Source organism: Eptatretus burgeri, chromosome 12 (genome assembly GCF_056783735.1).
Source record: "Eptatretus burgeri isolate ZD-2024b chromosome 12, Ebu_testis_v1, whole genome shotgun sequence".
Lineage (NCBI taxonomy): Eukaryota > Metazoa > Chordata > Myxini > Myxiniformes > Myxinidae > Eptatretus > Eptatretus burgeri.
Window position 1 is genome coordinate 34,395,111 of NC_140972.1, and position 26,761 is coordinate 34,421,871.

Here is a 26,761-nt window from a genome sequence, read left to right on the forward strand (position 1 = left end):
TGCTCGCATCTTGGCGCCAGAACTGGCTCCCTGGCGGCTGTGAGCGGCCTTGGGCCTACACCAGGAGGTCGACACCACCAGGAACAGCACCACGGTGGCTGGTTGGAGCTCACAGGCCGGAAACCGCGGCTCTGCGCGGAAGGACTGACGGAACCTCGGCACTACCGTGCCTCCTGCCCCTGACGAGCGCAACGCCAGCTCGTCCAGCGCCAATCCAGTGACTGTTGCGTCGACACCACGGTCAAGCCTTACCACCAGCTACGTTTTGTGTGTGTGTGTGTGTGTGTGTGTGTGTGTGTGTGTGTGTGTGTGTGTGTGTGTGTGTGTGTGTGTGTGTGTGTGTGTGTGTGTGTGTGTGTGTGTGTGTGTGTGTGTGTGTGTGTACCTGGCGCCTTAGAGGGTTTGAGATTTGTATATCCATTGGAATTGTTTGTGTTTTCCCCACGCCCGAACCCACACCACCATCCCGTCGAATCGCCCCGGATCCCTCCTCTTGCCGAGTCTTATTATTTCTGGTTAGAGAAATAAACATTATTAACTCAGTGAAAAGCGACTCGTGCCACCTTCCTCGTCCCACCTTCCTCGTCCCGTTTGCTGGAGAGCGATTAAAACCGCCATCTTTGGGTTATAAAAAATAAACCGCCTCCATCGTTTCGGCTCATTCTACGTTGGCGGGACTGTTCAAGTCACGTGGACGTCACAGTACCTTCTCTGTGTCCCATGATGTTGATAAATAAATCACATAAACAAAATGAAGTGTTCGGTTTTCTGTTATAGCAGAGTATACAATTTATGCCTTGTGTTGGCTTAATGGTTGGGGTGGTGGGCTTGGGATCCAAGGATCCTGAGTTCAAATCCCACTTTGCTGTTGAATTAATACCAGGTGGGGTTGACTCTGCATGTCATCCTTCTGAGGTCGGCAAAATGAGTGCCAGCTTATTGGTATCCTGTTTCCGAGTGGCGACCCGTCCAGGATTGTGCCCAATGGCCAAGGAGACTGCTTAAGCAGCACCAACGCTCTGCACAGAATATGGTCCCAATGGATGGATGAATATAATTTGAGAAGTGTCTTTGAATTTGACTTCTATGCACTCCTGAACTGGATAGGATGAGTGGGAAAATAGTGGTTGTGTTTGGGTTGTACACGGGTCGGTAATTTTAGGTGGTTCAAAAAATAGTATTCCTGGAATTGGGAATATTGCAAGAACTGAATTGGAAATATTGCAAGAACTGAATGTGTTGAAAACTGGTTGTACTCACTGGATGAACTGGAAGGTTTTCAGTGGTTAAAAAAAAAAAAGTAATTAATTAAATAGCTGGGGGTGGTGGGTTCTCAGCCTTGAGCAGAGTGATGAGGACGTACACTGGATGATCTCCCACTAAGAAGGCGAAGGGCATGCGCTAAGTGGCGATGGTAGATAGCTTGTCCATGATGTTATTCACAACTGACTTGTTGAGCAGTTGATTTTAAGACGTATGAAAATAAGCCTTGCTCTTCCCCTGCTCTGCAATCAAGCCAACGTGAAACCCGTTGTCGCAAGGGATAGTCTGCTTAGCTGCATCAGGTTGGTCAACATTCATGTCCGCTCGAGCAAGGGCATGAATCGTGCTCCGCTTGCGCTGATGCTCTGTACTTGATGAGAACGTAGTGGACTTAGGGCAGATGGGAGGCTCCCCTCGTTTGATGGTCCTATACGGGTTGCAACCTGCATCTCAGACGCCTTCTCAGTAAGTGCCTGTGACACAATCTTGGCGTCTTCGATGTGCGCTTGCTAATCCTGGATGTTTGCCTTGTACTCCGGTACAAGACGTTCTACATGCTGCAGAAACATCCAGTTACACCAGTGTGCAGTACCCCCTCCTGTCAAGGTGTCGTTGGTAAAGTCGTCATTGTCAATGATACTGATGCTTGGTTCTCCTTCAGTGATCTCGTCAGGACAGATCGAGCACCACTCGAGGTCATGCATGGCCCAGAGGTCACGCAGGAGAAGCACGTTCTGGTAGCTGATCCCCATGCCCAGCTTGTAGTACGAGTCAACAAGCTCCTTGCTGCGAGTCATCCCGTGAAGGGTGACTGTAGCATTGATGGCAGTGGTGGTGGGTCGCTTTGTGATGTGCTGTATGATGAGGGAGGCGAGAGAGAATGTGCTGGGAGACAGATCTACTCTCTTCTTCCCCTGCAAAGCAGATAGCAGCTGGACCAGGAGAGGCGAGAGCTCTTCCTCCTCTTCTAGCTCCTCGACTCTCGGCGGACACGGATTGAGTTTGATTGACTTGACGTCATCCTTTAACTGCTTATCCACGTTGCGCACCAGTTGCTCACATCAATGGCAGAGAGCGCTGCTTCGACATATGGAGCCACCCCCAGACGTGTCATAGATTGGTCGCTCTGGTTCCTCTGAGGGCGGGAGTAGAAGCCGATATTGCCCTCAAACTCCCGGGTCAGGATATCTTTGATAAAGAATGACTTGACGCCGGATGTTGGGAAGCCATACCGAGGTATGATCGAGCTGTAGTATTTGAGGAGGCTCTGTAGTGACCTTAGCTCATGTTCATCAAAGATAACTGTCCTGATTATATCAAAGAAGATAGTCTGAGCCTCACGGAGATTGACATTGTGCATGCGTGGGAGTTTGTCATCTTCACTCATTTTCTGGTAACTACTCACATATTTCAACCAGCATTTGTTGTGATATCTGATCTCAATCGTGTAGGGGTCATCAGCTGCATAATCAATCACACAGTTGATTGTCTCGCATTTTCTGATCTTCGAGGACCACCGTGTGGCTCTTGAAAGCTGCCCATGCATGATCGTACGATATCAGGGACAGCTTTCATTCAGGGTGCTTGGCTGACTCCTGTTTACAGCACCACACACATTTTGTTTTTATCCCCGGCCGCATGGCGGAAGGGGGATATTGTTGTCACCCGGGTCGTCCGTCCGGCTGGCTGGGCGTCAACATTTATAGCTGTGAGTGCGATAACTCATAAACTGTTCACCATATCGATTTGAAATTTGGGTCACACATGTACCACCTGAAAAGGAAGAACCCTATTGATTTTGGGCGTGGCCGGATCCAAGATGGCCGACTGTGGTGGCCATCTTGAAAAAAATGTTTTTTGTAATAAATGGAAAACGCTTATCTGATTTCAATTATTTTTCAATGGCAGGGGATTCCCCATCTCTGATGGGTATATTTTTTTAATGTATCAGCCCTTCTGCACTCGAACGCAGTCACTTGGCAGATGGAGCGGCAGCTGAGGGGAAAGCCTTAGACATGGACGAAGACTGAGATTGGCATTCCTCGACCTCTCGTTTTTTATCCCCCGCCGCGTGGCGAAGGGGGATATTGTTGTCACCCGGGTCGTCCGTCCGTCCGTCCGTCCGGCTGGCTGGGCATCAACATTTATAGCTGTGAGTGCGATAACTCATAAACTGTTCGCCATATCTATTTGAAATTTGGGTCATACATGTACCACCTGAAAAGGAAGAACCCTATTGATTTTGGGCGTGGCCGGATCCAATATGGCCGACTGGGGCTGCCATGTTGAAAAAAATGTTTTTTGTAATAAATGGAAAAATGCTTATCTGATTTCAGTTATTTTTCAATGGCGGGGGATTCCCCATCTCTGATGGTATATTTATGTCTTGTCTTGTTCCAGTTTCTTGGAATTCTATCTGGTCAACTTACATGATTTGTGGACACATTGTACGCTGGGACTATTATCCCAATCGACCTTTGCGTAGACGTCTCCGAACTTGTCAACACCACTCCATAACAGGACCTTTTTCTTGAGGTTTTCCCAACAATGGCATCGGTGGCTTCATTGCAAAGCCAGCCACACTGGAGGACACACAGAACGGTGGACATTGTCTTGACTGATATCTTCTCAACACTGTGCTTCTCAGTGCCATCTCGTATGTTCGTACATTCCCTGGAAAGACAGAAATAAGTATATGAAGAATATATGTGTGATATGAAATTACACACACACACAAACAAAAAAATAACATTTCACTAAGCAGGACCTCAATTCTGTAACCATTATACACAGAAATAGATTTAGCAGATTTAGTGGATTTAGCAGAAATAATGTGTTAATTCTTAGTAGGGTGAATATACTGGTTCTGGCTCACTTTTCCCCATGTAAATGAATGGGGGATTTTCAGCGATTCATATTTTTTTTCCCTAAAAATAAACCCCCTTTTTATCCCAAGGTATATTTATTTGTCTCCCCTTTTAACCTGGGGACACTTTTTTTTCAAATAATCCATGCAATAAGATAAAGAATTGTTCAAGGTGATTCTAAAGAAATATCTGAAACGTCTAAGCCTCGGGACACTCTTTATCAAATAACCGATGCATATTGTTTAGCTCACTCATTGAACCTATAAAGATTTGTTCATTCTCAAATTCCTTCAATAGTTTAATTTTCTTTGCACAATAATCCCCATCTAAAATATTGAAAAACAAAACATTTGAATCTTTATATTTTTTAAGATACCCCTTTTGTGCCATTACGAAATGATAAACTTCTCTTAATGATCTCATCTGGCCACCGCCCGAGTTGCAAATCATTTTTGTGTATAAACCACGCCATAAAAAAAGTTTTGTTTCAAATGTTTTCAGTTCATGCCGTGAAAATGAGGAAGTGTTTTTTTGACACGGTCGTGCTGTGAAAATGAGGAAGTGTTTTTGGACAGTCATGCTGTGAAAAAAAACAGGAACTATTCTGTGAGACAAGGTCTCGTGTTTATATTTTATCTCAGAACACGAACTGAAAACATGTTTAATCAAAACCATTTTAGGGTATTTTAAGTATGTTTTAAAAATGATTCATACAATTTGAGAATATATCTCCCAGTTATTTTCCAAGCTGTCTCACCCGAAGCGTCATTTCCTGTGGCCACACCCAATGATTAAGCAATCTCCTCATCGTTGCTTTATAAGTGATTCGCCAGCCAAAGTTTCTGCCAGACGGGATTTTCATTTTTACAACTGAGACATGAGCGATCTTTCTTCCGCGAACAAAACAGCTCAACACAAAGTTGGTAAGCCTGTGTATAGGTTCCTCTTTGAACGATGAAGCAATTGATTATAAATTAAATCGTGATAATTCTGATATATATATATATATATATATATGTATTTTTTTTTCTTGGCAGGTCCTTGGAAGAAGAACAGTTTACATATCACGACGAGGTGCATGAAATTAATGCTCTTATTGAAGAGGTCAATCATCTTAGAAGAGAATTGAAAAACATTTTTAAAGACTGACACGACGTCTTATCACGGCCTCTGATCTTTTTGCCATCTTGTACCAATGGTAAAAAAAAACTGAGACATGGACTCACTCTCTTCCGATGAAGATAACAGCTCACTACAAAGTTGGTAAGTTTGTGTATGGTTTCCTCTTTGAACAATGAAGCAATTGATTATAAATTAAATCGTGATAATGCGAAAATATATATTTTTTCCTGGCAGGTCCTTGGAAGAAGTGGAGTTTACATATCACGATGAGGTGCATCAAATGAATGCTCTTATTGAAGAGGTCAATGATTTTAGAAGAGAATTGAAAAACATTTATAATGACTGGTACGAAGTCTTATCACGGCCTCTGATCTCGAATAAATTAAACCAATGGTGAGACACGTGTGTGTGTGTGTGTGTGTGTGTGTGTGTGTGAATATATGTATGTGTGTGTGTGTGTGTGTGTATATATATATATACACATATATATATATATATATATACATATATATATATATATATATATATATATATATATATGTGTGTATGTGTATATTTGTCGATATATATATATATATATATATATATATATATATATATATATATATATATATATATATATATATATATATATATATATATATATATATATATATATATATATATATATATGTGTGTGTGTCTCTTTCCCTGTCTGTCTCTCTCTATCTCTCCTGTCTGTCTCTTTGTATCTCTCTCTGTCTGTCTTTCTACCTACCTCTCTCTGTCTGTCTCTCCATCTATACCCTTGACTCATTATTTTTTTTCTTTTTTTCAGCGCTATCACACAACATCAGCTGTTGAAGCAATCTGGTATAACACATGATTTTCTGGAGGTAAATGTTTCTGAATTATTATTTGGTTATTCTTTTATTAATATCACTCTCTCTTTGGAATGTCGTCTTATGTTGGTTGTATCATTAGTTTGGACGCGGTTTTGCCAGTACACTGGAATTCATTTTATTGGCCTTGAAAGGATGACAGGCTGAGTCGGCCTCCTGGTGTGTTAATTCAGTGGTCAACGAGGCTTGAACTTAGAACTAACAACAGGCTTACTCGTATTACCATGTAATTATCTTTATAAAACCTAATTATTATCCACTTTTTGTTTCAAAACAGAATATGGAGTCTGAGTTTCGAAATCACAAGACATCTGAAGAAGATTGCTGGGAAAGATTATACATTCTCGCAAATGAATATTTAATATTTGCAATTTTGATTAATTATATTTGTTTTGTTTACAATTACTTGATTTTGAATTTCAAAAAAAGGATTAAGACATGAAGGGGGGGTAGGTGCGCTCCCCCAATGACCCATCACCCCCTCATCCCACCCCTCCCCTCCCCATGTATGTGTGTGTGGGGAAGGGTGGGGGTGGGATGAGGGAGGTGGTGGGTCATTAGGGGGGTGCACAGGGGGGATGAGGGGGGGGGGGCTTGTGTGGGTGGGGTTTATGTGGGCGGGGCTTTGGTGTGGGCGGGGCTTGTGGGGGTGGGGCTTGTGTGGGTAGGACTTGTGTGGGAGGGGTTTATGTGGGTGGAGCTTGTGTAGGAGGGGTTTATGTGGACAGGGTTTATGTGGGCAGGGTTTATGTGTGTGGAGCTTGTGGGGGGTTTGTGTGGGGTTTGTGTGGGCAGGTTTTATGTGGGTGGAGCTGGTGTGGGAGGGGTTTATGTGGGCAGGGTTTATGTGGGCAGGGTTTATGTGGGCGGGGCTTCGGTGGGGCTTATGTGGGAGGGGTGGATGAGGCTTATGTGGATGAGGTTTGTGTGGATAAATGGATGGGTGGATGGGTGGAGCTTGTGTGGATGGGTGGAGCTTGTGTGGATGGGTGGATAATTTTTTAATTAAATAAACATGTGTGTGGGGAACTAATTAACTAATCACTAATTATGTGAATATGATGAATATGGGTGGTAGCTTGTGTGGAGCTTGTGTGTGTGGAGCTTGTGTGGAGCTTGTGGGGGGTTTTGTGGGGTTTGTGTGGGGTTTGTGTTGGGTGGGGTTTATGTGGGTGGGTTTTGTGTGGGCGGAGTCAAAAAGGGGCGGAGTCAAAAAATTTCAATTTATCTTTGTCTTTTGTAATTCCTGTGAATAAAATGAACCTAAAATCTCTTCCCCTTCCAAATCATATATCTTATAAGTCCAAGGAACCGTATCTATTACATCAACAATTTTAAAAAGTTCGTTCGTCCATCGTTTAGTAAAACCCTTTTCAAAATGAGATTTCCACCTATATATTCTTACGATATCACCAACTTTGAACTTAGGTTTTCTGACATTAATCTCTTTTTCATATTTTAATTTTGTAAATGTTTCTGATGGTTTCATATTTGTTGACGTGTGAATCGTGTCATTATACTTATCCACAATATCCTGAATAAAAGATGACCATTGTTGTGAACCGAGTTGTGTGAATTTTTTATATAATCTCTCTTTTAAGGTACGATTAAAACGTTCAACAACAACTGCCTTCCCTTCATTAAAGGTACTGTATAATGTAATACTGTTATTTTTTAGAAAATTCATAAATGTCTTGTTATAAAACTCTCTACCCTCATCAGTCCACAATTTTTTAGGTTTTCTCTTACTTTTATTAAATATCTGTTGAAAGGCTAACATAAGAGTATTACCTGTTTTGTTTTTTAATGGTACAACCCATGCGTATCTACTCCTCAAATCAATAACGGTTAAAGCATACTTGTACCCCTTATCATTATTGAGTTCAATCAAATCAGCAGACCAGATATAATCTACTTCCTTGGAATAAACTTTCCTTCTCTGAAACTTTGTGAATATTGGTTTATGTAATTCATCAGCTAATTGCTCTTCAGTCTTAATGACATCATTAGAGCCTATAATTTTTTGAATTTCCAAGTCCAAGTTTCAATTTAGCACTGATCATCTTCTTCACAATGAACCGATCAACTTTTTTTCTCAAGGTTAGATTTTGTATCAGAGACAAATTATACAACATTTCTCTATCTGCTTCATGCTTTTCTTCCAACGTTGTGGTATTCCCAAAATCAATATCGTGTCTCATGCACACTTCATCAACTCTATTGATGGGTTTACTCCAGGATTTAGGATTGTCTGCCTCATCTCATCTTTTATCCAAGTTTGTGCCTGGACCACAGAAAGAATACCCTGGAAGATGTAATTCCCCTGGTATTCCAGTAGTTGTAAATTTACTTCCTGATAAAAACTTTTGTATATCTCCTCCTCGTTTGTGTTTGGAGATAAATTGATTTTTTTTTTGAACCACACACCGAACATATACCTTTTTGTATAACCCTGTTATTTTTACTTTTAATATATGAAATATTTTTAGTATTAGTTTTCTTTTTACATTTGAGACAATAACTCATTTATTTATGTGAAAAATTCCTGCAGAGTGCAAAAACCTTTTTAGTTTCCAACATGCACATTTGAATCTTAATTTTTAAAACATAAAGAATCCTTAGAAATGCCTTCACTCTCTCCTCCATTTATTTAAGAAAAAAAAATGAAAAACTTGAATTAAAATGAATATCTTGTCGATGTCAATAGTCTTGTGGAAAATATTTCAAATAGACTTGTCAATTCTTTGTTTTCCTCCTCGGTGGGTTGAGTTATTTTCTGTAATACCACCAATCTTTTTTTAATCTCACTGGTTTCCATATTTTCATATTTATTTCGTCTCGCTCTTTCCTCCTTCTCTTTCTTCTCTTTTTCCTCCTCTCTCTTCTCTTTTTCCTCCTTCTCTCTCTTCTCTTTTTCCTCCTTCTCTCTCTTCTCCTTTTCCTCCTTCTCTTTCTTCTCCCTCTCCTCCTTCTCTCTCTTCTCCTTTTCCTCCTCTTCCCTCTCTTCTTCAACTCCTTCCTCATCCCTTATTATCCTTGAATCGCTTACACCCCATAGAATATCATACATATATTCATCAGGATTTCTTGTTATTCCTGTATCCAAAATAATTTTTTTTACAACAGGAAACCAATAAAATTTCTTTTGAATTTCTAAAAGAGCCTTACCTTTTCTTAACTTTATAATTTTTTCATTATTTAACATTTTCATTAAATCTAAAGTTGTCGGTTTATCAACATCAGCATAATGCCAATCTTTTATTGAAAACACCTCATTCTTATGTTGTAGAACATTATTTTTTTTTTTTTTTTGTATACCTTGGTCGAGGCTCGTATGAGAGCTAACACACAACTCACAGCAAGGAGGCATGAGACAAGAGGGGCGGGAGTGGAAGGGACAAAACAGTGGGGAACAGACACATTAGGTGAACTGTGGAAGGGAAGGGAGAGGGATGAGGATGCGAGCCATGGAAGGGAGAGGGATGGGGATGGGACGGGGAACATGGCGAAGAGAAGATGGACATTTCAGGGACTTTCAGGAAGGAAAGCAGGAGAAATGAAGGAAGTGGGCTTGGGTGGATTATCGGGGGTAGAAAAGAACGAGGATTTGGATGGGGGAAGATAAGAGGTGGTGGTGAACAGCTGTTTTGAAAGCCTGGACGGAAGAATGCGAAAGAATAGGGTGAGGAAGTTTATTCCAAAGGCGGGAAAAAAGAGGAATGAAAGAGTGAAGATGAGCAGTGATTCGTGATTTTGGTAGTTTTACCAGAAGGGGGTTGTTGGCGGACCTTGAGCGCCCTGTGGAAATGTGGTGGGGACAAATCGCAGAGAGAGCAGGGGGGGCAAAGCTGGAGAGGAGTCGGTAGAAGACAGAAAGACCACCGACCAACCTGCGGTGATTGAGTGAGAGGCCCAAAGACTCAGCTTCATTGCGGGAGATGCCGATGATCTTAAATGCCCTGGTTTCGACAGCGTGAAGCCGAGAAAGGTGGGAGGCAGGAGCACCAGCCCAGAGGGGAGAGCAGTACTCCATCAGGCTACGGACAAAAGCTTTGTAAGTGGTCAGGAGCTCAAGAGGGCCGAGGAAGGACTTAGCACGACGGAGGATTCCCAGTCGGCGACTGGCTTTTGAGGCGAGGTTGGAAATGGGACTTTCCCAGGAAAGGTCATGGCAGATAGTGAGACCTAGAAGCTTGAAAGAAAAGACTTCTTCCAGAGGATTGTTGAGAAAGTGGATGGGGGGGTTTTGTAAACGGTCCTTTCGAAGAGACATAGTGAGAGTGTGAGATTTGTCTGGATTGAAAGACATGTTCCACGTGTTGGACCAGTTTGTGAATTTATCCAGATCTGCAGTGAGTGAAGAGGCTGCTGCTTGCCGGTCTGAGGGATGACAGATGGTACGGCAGAGGGTGGAGTCGTCGGCAAAGAGAAATAGAGAATTTTCCAGAGAGTCCGAGAGATCATTGATGAAAACCAGAAAAAGAACAGGGCCCAGAACGCTACCTTGAGGAACTCCAGCCTGCACAGGAAGAGGGGATGAAAGAACTCCATTTAGGGCCACACCTTGACTGCGACAGGAGAGGAAGTCTGCGAGCCATGAGTGGAGATGGCCTTGAATACCATGGGAAGAGAGTTTGGTGAGTAGGGCAGGGTGCCAGACTGTGTCAAAAGCACGTGATATGTCCAGGGATACGGCTCGGATTTCCTGTCTGGCATTGAGGACCTCCATCCATTGATGGGAGAGCAGAAGCAGCATATCCAGGGTAGAGTGACCTGGTCTGAAACCAAATTGATGATTGGAAATCAAGCCATTGGAGAAGAGGAAGGATTTCATATCTGAGGCGATGATGGATTCCATCACCTTGCTGATGATTGGGAGAAGGCTGATTGGTCTGTAGTTGCAGGGATCTGTTCTTGCACCTTTTTTATGCAGGGCAGTAATGTTTGATTTCCAAGCAGATGGCAGATGCCCTTGGGCAAATGAGAGGGTGAATAGAACAGAGAGAGGGTGAGCAAGAGCAGAAGAGCAGGCTTTGAGGACAGGTGGGCTGATGCCGTCTGGACCGGTTGCAGAATCTGACTCGAGGTTTGAAAGCAAGCTCTCCACCTTGTCAGGAGAAAAGGATACAGAGTCCAGGGACAGTTGGGTGCGACTGGGTAAAGTGGGTAGAGATAGAGATGGGTTTAGGACACAAGATTTAGCTGCAAACACCGAGTTTAGACATTCAGCTTTATCACGTGTGGAATCAGCAGTGCGGCCATTTGAGGTAAGGGAGGGGATGGAGGGGGGACATACACCAGAAACAGATTTGATTAAACGCCACCAGGATTTTGAGGAGGATATTTATTATATTTTATATTTATATATAAAATAGGATATTTACACCAGGATATTTATTAAAATACCGAATACCCTTTTCTTGAAGGTATGCTTGGACACAGAAATGATAATTTTCTTGAAGCATTCTTTCTAGCATTTATGTATTATAAATATATGTTAGAATAACATTATGGCACGAAACACCTCCCCATCTTCCCATAGTTAAATCATTTTGTATTTCCTTACTTATTATATATAATCCTGTTTTTTCTGTTTTCATGATATAAACAAGGGCAAAACCATTATTATATTTACCCTTATTAAATTCTTTTATTTGTTGTTTACTAATCGTGGCCCCACAAAACTCATTCTCGATACCAAGTGGATAATATTCTTCCTTACGAGACTGATTTAATTGTTCCAGGTCTTCGAGGTTAATTTTAAATGACCAATTATACCCTAAATCATTCATATCATATCCCCATTGTTCTATTCTCATACAAACGATACGCCCTTCTTTATAAAAATTTATTTTAATTCGAACTGTGAATTCTGTATGACCTGGAGATAATATCAACACTTCTGTATCTTTGGAATACACAGCCATTTTATTTAAGGATATATATTGTGATAAATCGCTTAATCTCACCAAGTCATTCGCGTCAGTCGGGCTTGGATAATTTTTTAATTTATAAGCATTTTTCATGTTAATATTTTTGGTTATATTATATTTATGTCGTTCAGCCTGTGCCTTTGTGTAATAATTTGATAAATCAATATCCAGTTCTTGAGATACACCAAAGATAGAACCATCTTTACCAACATAAGTCATTTATATTAGATTAAAAATAATATAAAATTTTTTATTTTTGTTGAGTTGAAATAACACATATAGACATAATTGACCACAACACTTGGAATTTAATTCTTGGACTTGAAATGTTTGATAAACACCATTCTGTAAGAATTTTATGACTTCAACAGGTGGTGGAAGACCAAAACTATCAAAATAATATTTGTCTTGACTATTAAAAATACAAACCCAATGAGAACCGTTCCCATTATTATCTTCTAAGTTCATAATAATATTCTTTGTATGTTTCGGCACATTTGTTAATTCATCTCTCATACAAATAACCACATTATGAATTTTTAATTTCTTACAATATTTGACAAGTTGTAAATTTGATGTTGTATTCTTTCAACCACTCATCAATGCTCATTTATTTATTAGAAAGATATAATCCATTACCTCTTTTCGTTAATTTTACACCTGCTTGTGCTATAGAAGAAAGCATATCTCCAACTAACAATCTCGCTTTATCAGGCAGACCTTCAAGTTTTTCAGCAAAATCTACAATTACACCACTTCCACTAATTTGTTTCTCCAACTCTTTGTTATGTCTTTCCAATTCTTTTTGAGCCTGGAGTTGAGCCTTCCTTTCGTTGGCAGTTTTCACCGCTGTTGAAATACCACCCGTCAATGCTCCAACCGCACTTAAACCAGCAAATAAAGGAATTAGAAATGGGAGAAATCCTCCACTCGTCTCTCTTATTGAATATTTTTTCAACATTGGTTTTGTCATTTTAATTTTAAGTGAGCCAGTGTCATTCAAGATTTTAACCTGTTCTCTTGTGAGCAAAACATCAATTCTTACTGCTCCTTTTCTCTGAATTGTATTAACGTTAATCGTACAAGGCTTTTGATTTTTAACACAAGATGATAGTTTATGAAGATTGATTTGATTAACATATACCCCAGTTGGTACTTTGCCACTCATTTATTTAACAAAAAATTATGTGAGACTAATCATCACACCATTATCTGTATTAATCTGAAATTGTTTCTTCCAAAAGCAAACAATATGTATCAACTTCTTCACTCTCTCCTCTTTCAATGTATAGGGAAGTATCCACTCGATTAGACTTTATAGTTTCCTTTTGAGCGCTCAGGTCAAACGCATAGATTGTATACAAACTTTTAAATGCTGTCATATCCAAAATAGGTTCTTTATTTCCATTACTTTCACACACCTTTTGGTAAGACTTGTATGCTTCAGCAAAATCATTTTTTTCCCAATTAATTTCCAATCTATCTCGTGGATAAAATGTTCCATCTAGAGAAACGCGAAGTTGTTTCACCTTAGCATTATCACTCAATGCATTATTCTTATCAGTCGCAGTATCACCATCTGGCTTTTTAAAAATGATCCACAGATATCGTGGCTTTCCTTCCAGAACACCCAAATTCCACGTGTAAGTAGTTTGGTTGAGTTTAACGTGTTGACATCTTCTTTTGAGGTATGATACACTGAGTATGATACACCAACACCAAAAAGCAATCTATTTTCATTATCATTCCTTTGTAGTTGAAATCTAATTTTAAGACCACACAGAACTTTATCATGATCACAAAATCCAAATATACCTTTAAGAGGAACTGCCACAGTAAAACTATTTTCTGCTTTTGTATCATCATTATACATTCCTTTCCTTTGAGTATATCCAGGGTCTGTGTTTGTTCCCGTTGACATATCAGGAATAAAACCTTCGACAGACCCCTTTCCCATTCTATCACTGAATGTTTAGAGTATAAACTTCATCATTTCAGATACAGCAGAGACATAATCAACCGCTTCAACTTCTTGTGTTCCAATATACAAACGCACACTATCAAACATTTTCCAGAAGAAATCATTTACAAGTGTAGCGTTTGTGTTATTCCCAGCTTTAGTGAATTTAAAATTACACAACAAGAAACTTTTGTTAGAGATACTTTAATTGATGTTCTACCAGGTATACTAAAAGCCCTTCCACTGAAGGAAATTGAAGAACTCATATTATTTACCATAATTGTTTTTATCCAATAGTTGTTATATTTATCTTTGTTCAATTTTACATCCTTGACATATTTCTCAGTATCTTTAACAAATGAAGAGATTGATTGAAACTTGTCTTTTGTGTCTTGAAACATTGTATTTATTAAGTGAAAAAGTTGGAGGATAAAATGGTTTTAAGCACAGATTCACCTGTAAAATAAACGAAATTTTCATCAAGAAAATTTTAGTTTAAGCAAAGATTTATTATATAAATATGGTGAATACAACAAATTCACCATAATCAACAAATTCACCAATAATCACAAATATAAACATTATAGAAAACACCTCTGAACCAACAAACACACATTTAATCTATTTCATAAAATATCTCCTCTTGAGTTGGAAAGAAAACATTATGATATCTGCTCAAAGGATGTTTTGAAGAGTAGTTATAATAGACATCTTCAATCACAAAAACACAAGAAAAATGAGTTTAAAGTAAAGGGAGACTATTATATTGAAAACACTGATGGGGCATTTAAAGGGCATATAAAAATAAGGATTTTTCAATTTGGAGAACCCGGTCCATCATCAATAGCTGAATCAATTGAAATAGTGAAACCTGATGTTGAAAAAGTTATTAAAAAGACATGAAAAGAAATGAAAACTTTAAAGTTTTATATGGGAGTGAAAATGAATATGAAAAGACAAGATGAAGAACAAACTCCTTATATGAGAACAGATCTTCATTTTATAACATCATTTCAAGATTTTTTGAATAGTGGGGTTTATGAAGAACTATCAAAACAAGAGGAGGATGTTGATAATACAGTGGTAGGAAGTGGATTCAATATTAAAAAAATCATCTTTTTAGATATACACATTCTAAAATCAAACCCTCTTAAAGCTTCTTCTTATATTGAATTACCAAAAGAAATAAAACTAAAGAAGGCAGTTGTTAATATTAAGAACAATGATAATAAATGTTTTCTCTGGTCTGTTCTTGCTCACTTTCATCCACCAAAATGTAATTCAGAAAGAGTAAAACAATATATGAAATATGAGAATACTTTGGACATTAAAGATTTTAAATTCCCAATGCCACTAACAGATATTCCTAAATTTGAGAAAAAGAATAATCTTTCTATTAATGTATATGGATTAACGGATACAAACAAAGTTCAAATATTAAAAATTTCAAACAACTATAAAAATGAAGAAACACACATTGATCTTTTATATTTAGTGTTGGAAATAATTCACATTACACATACATCAATAATTTATCAAGATTAATCTCTTCTCAGGTATTCAGAACAGCAAACAAAATATATTCTTGTAAGCGATGTCTTAATTCATTTCATACAAAAGAACGATTAGAACATCATTCAAAATATTGTAGTAATCATAAATCAGCTGTAATTACAATGCCTAAACCTGGTGAAAAGATTTCTTTTGAAGATTATAATATATCTATCATGCACCCATTTGTGATATACGTTGATTTTGAGTGTATCCTTAAAAAGATAAATACTGCTTCTCCTAATCCAAAAGAATCATATACAAATAAATATCAAAAACATATTCCTTGTGGTTTCTGTTATTATATCAAATCATCTGTTGGAGAAAAGTATAACAAACTTGAACATTATAGTGGAAAAAAAGATTCACAAGAGTTTGTAAAACGATTAGAAAAGGATTGTATAAGACTCACTAAATTAATGAAAGAAACAAATGAACCGATGAAATTAACCAAAGAAGAAAAATTAGAATTTAGAAAGAACAATATCTGTCATATTTGTGAGGGGGAAATTAAGGAGTCTAAAGTTAGGGATCATTGTCATCTTACTGGTAAATATAGAGGTCCCGCTCATTCCTGTTGTAATCTTAATTATAAATTACCTTCTTTTATTCCAGTCTTTCTTCACAACAGCGCCAATTATGATACACATCTATTTATAAATGAACTTTCAAAAACACCAGGGAATATTTCTGCCATAACAAACACAAGTCAAAAGTATATTTCATTTACAAAAATGATATTCACAAAACCTTTAACTCGTATTAGGTTTCTAGATTCTTACAAGTTTATGGGAACACCACTAGCCTACCTCGCATCAAATCTAAGCTCCACGGACTCTTTTCCAAATCTTAATTCATTCTTTCCAAAAGAGGAAATTCTCACTAAAGAGGAAATTCAGATTAAAGAGAGAATTCAAAGTAAAGAGGAAATTCTAATTAATGAGGAAATTAATGAAGAAATTCTAACTGAAGATGAAATTCTAATTATAAAGAAAATTCGAACAATGAATGAAATTCTAACTAAAGAGGAAATTCTGATTAAAGATGAAATTCTGATTAAAGAAGGAATTCTCACGAGAGAGGAAATTCAAACAAGGAATGAAATTCAAAGTAAAGAGAAAATTCTTACAAGTAAGGGAATTTATCCTTATGATTATATGGATTCATTTATGAGATTTAAAGAAACACAACTTCCTTCAAAAGAAAGTTTCTATAATAACCTTTATGAAGAAGAGATAAGTGATAAGGAATATAAACACGCACAAGAAATATGGAAAATATTTAAGATAAAGAACCTTGGAGAATATCATGATTTATATCTAAAAACAGATGTTTTATTGTTAGCTGATGTGTTTGAAGCTTTTAGATCACTCTGTCATAATAAAAATTGTTATGGATTAGATCCTGCCCACTATTTCACAGCTCCTGGTTTAGCTTGGAGTGCAATGTTGAAAATGACAAAACAAGATATAGATTTAATCAGTGATGTTGATATGCTTTTGATGATTGAGAAGTCCAAGAGAGGTGGAATATCACAAGTATGTTCAAAAAGATATGCCAAAGCAAATAATAAATATCTTCCAAATTATGATAGTGAAAAAGATAGTAATTATTTGATGTATTTTGATGCTAATAATTTGTATGGATGGGCAATGTCTCAATCTCTGCCTTATGGTAAATTAGAGTGGGTGGAAGAAAAGGATTATGAAAAGGCTTTGATGAATATTGTTATTTCTTCTCAAGAGGAATTGAATGATGAAGAAGAAGGTTATTATTTTGAAGTTGATTTGAGGTACCCGAGTGATCTTCATAATAAGCATAAAGACCTTCCTTTTGCATGTGAGAAAGAAACCCCAAAGAAAGAATGGTTCAGTGATTATCATAAAAGTTTTAATATTAAAGGCAAATCAACAGAAAAGTTATTAACAACATTTTATGATAAAGAGGGATGTTTTGCATCAGAGAAGCTTAAAACAGTTTTTGAGAGAAGGATTGAGAGTAGCTAAAATTCATAGAGTTTTAAAATTTAAACAAAGTCCTTGGGTGAAAAAGTATATTCAATTCAATACAGATATGAGAGCAAATACAAAAGTAAAATTTGAAGGGGACTTTTATAAATTAATGAATAATGCTGTATTTGGAAAGACTATGGAAAATGTTAGAAACAGGCAAAACATTAGATTCGCAACATCTTGGAAAGAAGCTTCGAGATTGATAAATAAACCAAGTTTTGAGAGAGAAGAGGTTTTTTCAGAGAACTTTTCTGCAATTCATATGAAAAAGGAAAGTATTGTAATGGATAAACCAATTTATATTGGAACAGCAGTTCTTGATTTATCAAAGATATTGATGTATGATTATTTGTATAATGACTTAAAGAAAGAGTATGGTGAAAATGTTTCATTGTTGTATATGGACACTGATAGTTTTATCCTAGATATAAAAACTGATGATGTTTATAAAGATATGAAGAAAAATATTGGAGTATATGATACAAGTAATTTCAGCAAGAAGAGTGAGTTATTTTCCAAAAAGAATGAAAAGGTTATTGGTAAGTTTAAGGATGAGTTGGGTGGAAAAGTAATGAGTGAGTTTATTGGATTGAGAGCAAAGGCATATGCTTATAAGTATGGTGATCAGATTGATAAGAGGTTAAAGGGAATAAAGAAATATGTAATAAAGAAATCAATAACTTTTAGAAATTATTATAATTATTTGATGAATAAGAAAGAAGAATATAGGAAAATGAATACAATAAGAAGTTATAAACATAACATATATAGTGAAGAAGTAAATAAAAAGGCATTAGGAGCCTTTGATGATAAGAGATTTATTTTAGATAATAGAATAGATTGTGTTCCATATGGATATTGTATGATAGAGTGAATAGAATAGATTGTGTTTTAACGATGGGAAGATGGGTTCGGGTTTTTTAAGGGCTACCGCCGCGTTTTTTTGCAATATATAAATGGTCAAACCAAGTATTAATCAAACTAAAGAGTGGAGAAAATCTCAGTCTTGGTATTTAAATGGAAAACATAATGAATGTGAAAAATATCAAATAAGTCTTATTGAAAAAATAACTAAAACAAAGGTAAATAAAACAAATAAGCGAATCAATTTAAAAAGTAGTAAGTTAGAGGATGTAAATAAAAAAATGAATATCCTTGAATGGACTGAAAACTTTGATGGTTATCAATTGAACAATGAAAAAACAATTTACTATAATCTCAAAATGATATGTGGCTCAGGAGGTGGTCAAACAAGAGCATTAAGAGAAGTTTATCATTTTGTAATGGCACAAAAGTGGTATCTTAAAAAATATAAAGATTCAAATGTTTTGTTTTTCAATATTTTAGATGGGGATTATTGTGCAAAGAAAATTAAACTATTGAAGGAATTTGAGAATGAACAAATCTTTATAGGTTCAATGAGTGAGCTAAACAATATGCATCGGTTATTTGATAAAGAGTGTCCCGAGGCTTAGACGTTTTAGATATTTCTTTCGAATCACCTTTAACAAATCTTTATCTTATTGTATGGATTATTTGAAAAAAAAAAAAGTGTCCCCAGGTTAAAAGGGGAGACAAATAAATATACCTTGGGATAAAAAAGGGGTTTATTTTTAGGGAAAAAAAAATGAATCGCTGAAAATCCCCCATTCATTTACATGGGGAAAAGTGAGCCAGAACCAGTATATTCACCCTACTATTCTTGATCTGAGGTGCTCCCATTCAAAAGTTGTGTTTTCGCTCTTCCGGATGGTGGCCATCTTGGATTTCTGGGTCAAAATGATTTTGTAACGTCAAACTAATGTCGTATTCGGAATCCTCGTGGTCGACTTACCAGAAAAAGTGTCTTTGTACATGATTGTAGGTGCTTTGGTTCAAAACTTAATTTTTCAAGATTTATTTGAAGATGCTGCCAGCCATCTTGGATTTGGGTCAAAGGTAAAAAATGCTGGGATTTTTGGGAGGGACATGGGGGCTAAAGTTTTTTTTTGTTTTTTTTTAATAAAAGGTCAATATAAGTTAAATCAATCGTCAAACATTACTAGCTAGAGAATGGTCACGGAATTGAGGTTCTTGACCCAACTAAATAGTTTCCTAAGCTGAGTCCTTCTTTCGAGGAGTAATTTATAATTTGCCTCATTCTCTTGTTTTGCAAGTTTGTTCTCCAGTTTTAAAATTTCAGTTTCTAACCAGGCCAATGTGATTCGCCTTGCATGAGTCCTGTACGATAACCGGGCCAATGTGATTCGCCTTGCATGAGTCCTGTACAAATTAAACTGTTGCGAAAACAGCCGTATATGGGTTTTCAGATTGTCCCACCATACATTACTCAATGGAAAATAAGGCTTCTTTTCAGCTAACACTATCCAGAGATTGCGAAAAGCTTCCTTAAAAAGGGTATCATCAAGAAAACTAGTGTTAAACTTTCAATAAGCACTTTTACATTGGAATTGAGGACAGGATGGGCCCACAGTGACCATGTGGTGGTCAGAGAAGATGGAGGGAGGGGACAATACTTGAGGAGGCTACAACATTTTAAAAATGTCGCGTGATGTACTGTACCATTAGTCAAGTCTTGCCAAGGACACTTGACTATTGGAGCATTGACACCATGTGTATTGTTGGTCATTTTGGTGCATCAAGCACCATACATCAAGGAAACCCATGACGGAAAGGAAAGGGGATGTCACCATGAGCTTCGGGATGTGGTTCTGGTGAGTTTCTGTCCAATTTTGGCTCAAATTTACAATTAAAGTCACCCCCTATGCATCGGCACTGATTGAAAAACAATTTAAAATGGTTTACCACTACAGAAAAGAAAGTTTTTCGGTCAGAGATCTCGCTTTGTGCATATACATTAAAGATGATAAACTTTAGGTTATGAATCACCAAATCCAGGGAACTAAAACAGCCCTTTATCACCTCCTGAAAGAGGCAACCTCTTTATGGTAACCTCTTTCTCATTGCGAACGTTTACTGGTGGAGGACCGGTAATCTCCCTACACCCTGCATTAGTGTGATCTGTTTTGCCACATCTGGTGCATGAGGCTTTGGGACAAAAGCTTTTTAAATGTCTGAAAGGTCTGCACTGGAAACACAATGTAGAGGACAACACCTATATTTGGTCATCAATGTCTTCAAAATTGATTTTAAACGAGATGTTGAGTCCCGTATCATCCCCACGGTCTGGTAGGACCATAAATCTGCCTTCGGAAACTCATTATATGCTTTACACGCTCATTCCGACAACCAAGAGGAATCGTGGAAATTCTGGATATATATTTTCCGAAAAGGATAAAAAGCTCCTTGGATATAAAGGATATATAAAGGATATAAAGGATTTTCCTATAAAGGATATAAAAAAAGGAAAATTTTCCTATAAAGGGATAACATGGACATGATCTTGTCATTAGATATGAAAGGCAGAACATTTGAAATTACAACTCTTGTCACGGGAGTTATCAAAGGTGCCACCATAATAAAATGACCGCTTTTCGTGGTTATTCCCGTACTCACGACCTCATGCACAAGTGCAGCGTCAGAAACAAAAACGACCGATTTCTGATTCATACACGATGCAGCACATATATTTTCATCACCAATTCTATTCCCAACCATGAGGATAATGTCCTCGACAAGAACTCCTTCAGGAGGCACGCACACAAATGCATGCTTCCTGGTTAATCCCTCGCACACCTCACTACGATAACATGTGTTCGCCATGACGGCAATGTTATCACCCCCGTCTTGTCCGAACCGAACAAGAAGGTATCAAACTGAAATAAGTCAAACTAAAATAAATAACAAAAATGCATTATCAGCAAACAGGCTTACAAAGTGTCCTCAAAACAGGTAAGGTCATGCCCAGAGTGTGCCCGCTCAGTTTTTCTCTCTCGAAGACAAAGGCATAGGAAAGTGAAAACACAAACTTCAAAAGCACACAGGATGGAAAAATGGACGGATGGAAGATCGGGGGGGGGGGGGGGGGGTTGTGGTGGTGTCCAGTGAAAATAAAAATGCACTGAAAGCTCACCACAAAGAACAGCTGCACACAGCCACCATTACGTTACTACCAACTCACAAACGGCCAGCAGGTGGAGAGACAGAGACATTTGTCAATGTTGAAAGACGTATTCCAAGGCTTTAACGACTTTGTGATTCTATCAAGGTCTGAAGAGAGGAAACACGCTGCTGCCTGTCTACCTTAAGGATGAGGAATGTCACGGCAGAGGGTGGACTCGTCAGAAAATCGACTAAGAGGATTTTCCAGTGAGTCAGAGACATCATTGATGAAGATTAAGAATAGGATGTGGCCTTGAATGCATCCATTAATCTGATTCACTCCTATATCGGGCAGCAGAGAAGAAATTCAAAGATCCCCACCGCTCCATCAAAACTACACGTACTTTAAGAAAACTTTTTTTTAGTGCTTACTTGCGAAGAACGAGTCCACAGTCCTCACACACCCAATTTAACAATCTATATATTATTTCTGTTAACGTCTGCGTGTAATTTGACGTATCTCCTCCAAAACTGCCGGACGGATTGTCGCCATTTTCGGCATGTGGGTGCTCTGTGGTCTAATGAACAGCATGGGCTATGTGAGATCGTGCCAGATGGACAGGTTTGGGAATTTTGGGCGATTTTCTGATTTTTACATTCGTTTGCATGGTGATGTGTGACGTCACCGCTGAGAGGCGTAATTCCGTCATGACATCGGTCATTCGCTGACGTCATTACGTCTATCGTCGACAGACCGTCACCGCCGAGAGGCGTAATGCCACTCCGAGAAAACAGCGTCTGCAATGTAAAACCCTCTTCTGCACATGCTGACTACCTCAGGTGAATTTGACACAAAAAATGTAACAAGAAACATTGTATTGAAAGTAAAGATTTATTAAAAAAAAAAAATTCTGTGAACGCCTGCACGTAATTTGACGTTTCTCCTCCGAAACTGCTGACAGGAAAGTACTCATTTCCCATATACGGGGGTTTCTTAATGTGACGAAGACGATGCACTAAATTTCTAAGCTGGAATTGGATGACAACGTGACTTCAACAAGATTTTCAACCCATCGACGGGCGCATTTATTCCCGTTCGGTCGCCATCGCTGAACTGCTGTCCGATAAGTGCTGCCATCTATCCAACAAATATGAACTCGAGTAAGGGAGTACTCATTGCATCAAACACTGAACATAAACACAACTGAAAAATAGTATAGCTCAGAACATCAGCAATGGTTGTCATGTTCAGATGCCAACCTTCCAGTCACACTGCAGAGGATGCAATTTCCAGTCAGACTCGCATACTCGATGACCATAAACAAATCCCAGGGCCAAACATTTGACAAACTCGGAATATACCTCCCAGCCCCTGTGTTCTCCCATGGCCAACTATATGTTGCATTTTCACATGCAAGAGGTTGCTCCTCTATATCTATCAAAGTGGACAATAATTCCTCACAAGGACTATAAAGCAACAAGACACTCACCCAAAATGTCATCAACAGGGAGGTCCTTTAGAAAACTAAGGAAAGGTAACCATAGTGCATCACATCCCTAATGACACGCTCCCCAGCTTCCCATAACATCAACTATTATGCCTCATCCACCTTTTGCCACAATTCAACTCCGTGCGGAGCACGGGTATATGCTAGTAATTATTATTTATCATCAAGCCTGGTGTTGGCTTAGCAGCTTGGGTGGCGAGCTGAGGATCTCAAGTTCCTGAGTTTGAGCCCGGTTGGCTGCTGAATTAACACCAGGTGGGGTTGACTCAGCCTGTTATCCTTCCGAGGTCGATGAAATGAGTACCAGTGTACTGGTAGAGGGGCACAGCATCAGCGGATGAGGATGGTAAGGACATGAAGGGGGGGGGAGGGTGTGCGGTGACTAAGAATGGTGGCGGGAGGCTCGTGACAGAGAGGGTGCAGTGTTCAAGGTGTGGGAAGGGTATTTCAAAAAGCTGTTGAACCGGGAAGAAAGCAACGGTGAGCTGGAGCTAATAACCCATATTTGTGTTATGTAGAGGGGAAAGTAGAGTTGATGGAGATCACAGAGGAGGAAGTGTAGACGACTTGAAGAGGATGAAGAAGAGAATAGCACTAGGCATTGATGAGGTGTACAGAGATGATAATTGCAGTGGAAGAAGTCAGAGTCAGTTGGACGAAGAGGATGATGAATGTATGTATGAGAGAGGGTTCAATTCCGGAGGAGTGGAGGACAGGGTTAATTGTGCTGATATGGAATGGAAAGGGCGATGTTCAAGATCCGGGGAAGTACAGGGCATTACGCTCCTTCTTCATGTAATGAAGATGCTGGAGAGGATTTGGACGTGGGGATAAGGAAGAGGGTGTAGATGGAGATCGGAAAAATGCAGCAAGGGTTTAGAAAGGGTAGGGGGACGACTGGTGAGATGTTTGTGCTGAGAGAGCTGGTGGAGAAGAGGTTGGATGTGCAAGGTGAGATGGCATTGGGATGTGTTGACCTGGAGAAGGCCTACGACACTGTCCCAAGAGAGATGGTGATAGTGACACTGAGATCGATGGGAGTGCCGGAAGCACAAGTTAGGTTGTGGAAGAGATGTACAATGGAATGAAGGGAAGACTTTTGGTTGGTCCTTGGATATCTGAGTTGAGCGTGAACATTGGCTTGAGGCAGCAAAGCGCTCTCAGCTCACTCATGTTTACCATCGTTATGGAGCTGGTAAGGCCAAAGTCACATTTGCCACGGCGGCCGGCCGTGGGGTCTACAAAATCTACGGCCACTAGCAATTATAGGGTGGCCGCAGTATTTCCACGGTCACACAATGTAGCAGTCACATATGTTTTTATTTTTCAGGGAGCCGCACGGCGTATTTATAAATTGTGGAGACCGAAAACGTGGGGGTGCCGTACGGTCTTTGATTTGATGTCGCACGGTGACCTTAGAGCATTCGTGTGGCGGCCATAGAATTTTCAAGGCAGACGCAAGGTGCCTGCAAGGCGAACGTGCGGCCAGTCTGATGGTAACGAGTGGGTTCTTTTTTATTATTTTTTTTTACCAGTTCTTTTGTTTCGGCTTGTCTAATTGCTACGGCGAACGTAGAAATGAAAAAAAGTTATAACTCCGCGCTATAATTCCACGGCGACCCCTACAGCCTGTAAAATATAGCCAAACGGCGTAGTGCCACCCTGAGGCCACCGCAGAAACTCTGCGGCCGCCGCACGTTTCTGTCAATTCAAAGGGCGTACGGCCGCTGTATCCTCGCCGTAGAGCAAATGTGACTTAGGCCTAAGCAGGAAGGTGAGCTTGAGGAGTAGTCTGGGGAGGATGCTGTATGTGGACGATCTGGCTGTTGTGGTGGAGAGTGGGTGGGAGATGCAGGAACTACTGGAAGAGTGGAAGGAGGCATTTGGAAAGCATGGGCTGAAAATGAGTATGGAGAAGAGTGAGTTGATGTGGGTCAGGCAGCAGAGTAAAGGAATTAATATCAGGTTAGAGGGGATGGAGATCAGCCAGTGAAATAGGTTTGAGTATCTGGAAGGAATAGTGACTGGGGATGGTAAGTCTGAGGCAGAGGTGCAGAGGAGGATTCAGTTGTTTGCGAATGTGTGGAGGAGGGTGGAGGGAGTAATGGCAGACATAAAGATATCAAGAAAATTGAAAGAGAAGGTCTGATGTCGTGTAATGAAGATGTTGGAGAGGATTCTGGATGGCTTCAGCAGAGCTAACTCGGGTCAATACTGGAGAGAGTTGGCTGAGGACAGAGGGAGGTGGAGGAGTATTGTGGTCAAGGCAGGGCAGAAGCGTGGTGCCATCAGACCTCATCCCAATGAAGGGAAGAGGAGGAGGAGAAGAAGAAGAAATAAAATAAACGCAAAACAGGCCACACAACATGTCCGACAGAGGCTGACAGCAGCACGGCACATCTGTGAACCCTCAGCCCTATCTATACCAAAGGGATGAGGTAGGAGGAGGGTTGAAGGTAAGATGCTTCTTCGTCCTCCTCCTCCTCATTCTTCTTCCTCTTCTTTTGTACGCAGCACAAGGCTGTGGGGTAACAGGTGGCATCATTGGCTGAGGGCACAGCTGTGCCGCTGATGCATTGCCCTCTGTAGATTATGGCAGGAATTTGTAATTTGTTCAGGGTGTCATTCAGAGCTCACCTGCTCTTCATGAAGAACACAGTGGGATCTTTAACGTCCACCAACTAACGCCGTCAGACGGTACTCCCAGTTTAACATTCATCCAAGGGACGGTACTCACATTGATGAATCGCCCTGCCTGTGAAACACCAGGATGACAGTTTATAGCTGGGTTTGGATTCAAACCCAGGCTAGACAGCTTGGAGGCGAATATGCATACCTCTCGGCCATCTTTCCAGCCCCGAGTAAAATGCTGTACTTGTGCAATAGAATGGTCGGTAGAAAAAGGAGATTCGCTAATCCTCCATATTTCTGGATGAAGATCAATGAGGACGTTTCTCCTTACGAATACAAATTTAATTGGTATGTTATAAGGATCATCTCTTAAAGATTTGGTGAATTGGTTATAAACATAATACAGCATTTATTCAATCATTTTCTGCTTTTGGCTACTAGTGGACAATCTAAAGTTTATATTGAACTGTAGAAGTTCCTCTACTTATACGAGATATTTTATTTTTAAAAATAAATAAATAGAAGACTGCATTTCCCAATGGAAAAGTGTTTTTGAGATACATGCCATGCACATACATTGTAAAGGGTGCCTTGTTCTCATTTCAGGACTATGACGGTGATGGCAAAAGTGGAATTCTGCTGCTGTCTCTCACCCGCTTTGGCCATATGATGGTGACACATGGAAACCTCGCACTGGTAAGTTGCTTGGATCATGCAACACTTGCACCAAGATGACAAAAGAAACGTTTTGAATTGCTAAGACAAAAGCTGTTTTAATCAAGATGCAATAAATAAGCTAACATAGGTCAAGTTGGTAGGAGTCATTTGTAAAAACAACTACCCTACATCTTTCGACACTCGGGCTGTGCCGTATTGTGGTTGAATTTGCTGGCATGGTACAAAATGGATTAACCTGCATGATATTATTTATCGAAAATGGAATAATTGTTTAAATCAAAATGCACGATGAGTAATCCTTACTATAATTCACGGACCGGTGTATGTTTGTCATGCTACTCCGACATTTCTGG

General features: G+C 39.2%; 1 protein-coding gene across 3 annotated transcripts in view; it reads left to right on the forward strand.

The window, feature by feature from the left end:
- Nucleotides 1–26,761, forward strand: part of REC114 (REC114 meiotic recombination protein) — a 127,666-nt gene that overhangs the window by 15,920 nt on the left and 84,985 nt on the right. For all 3 annotated transcript variants that reach the window (XM_085850097.1, XM_085850096.1, XM_085850098.1), the window contains exon 2: nucleotides 26,337–26,426. In XM_085850097.1, coding sequence (XP_085706223.1) covers nucleotides 26,337–26,426 — 90 coding nt within the window. The remainder of the gene's footprint in view (nucleotides 1–26,336; nucleotides 26,427–26,761) is intronic.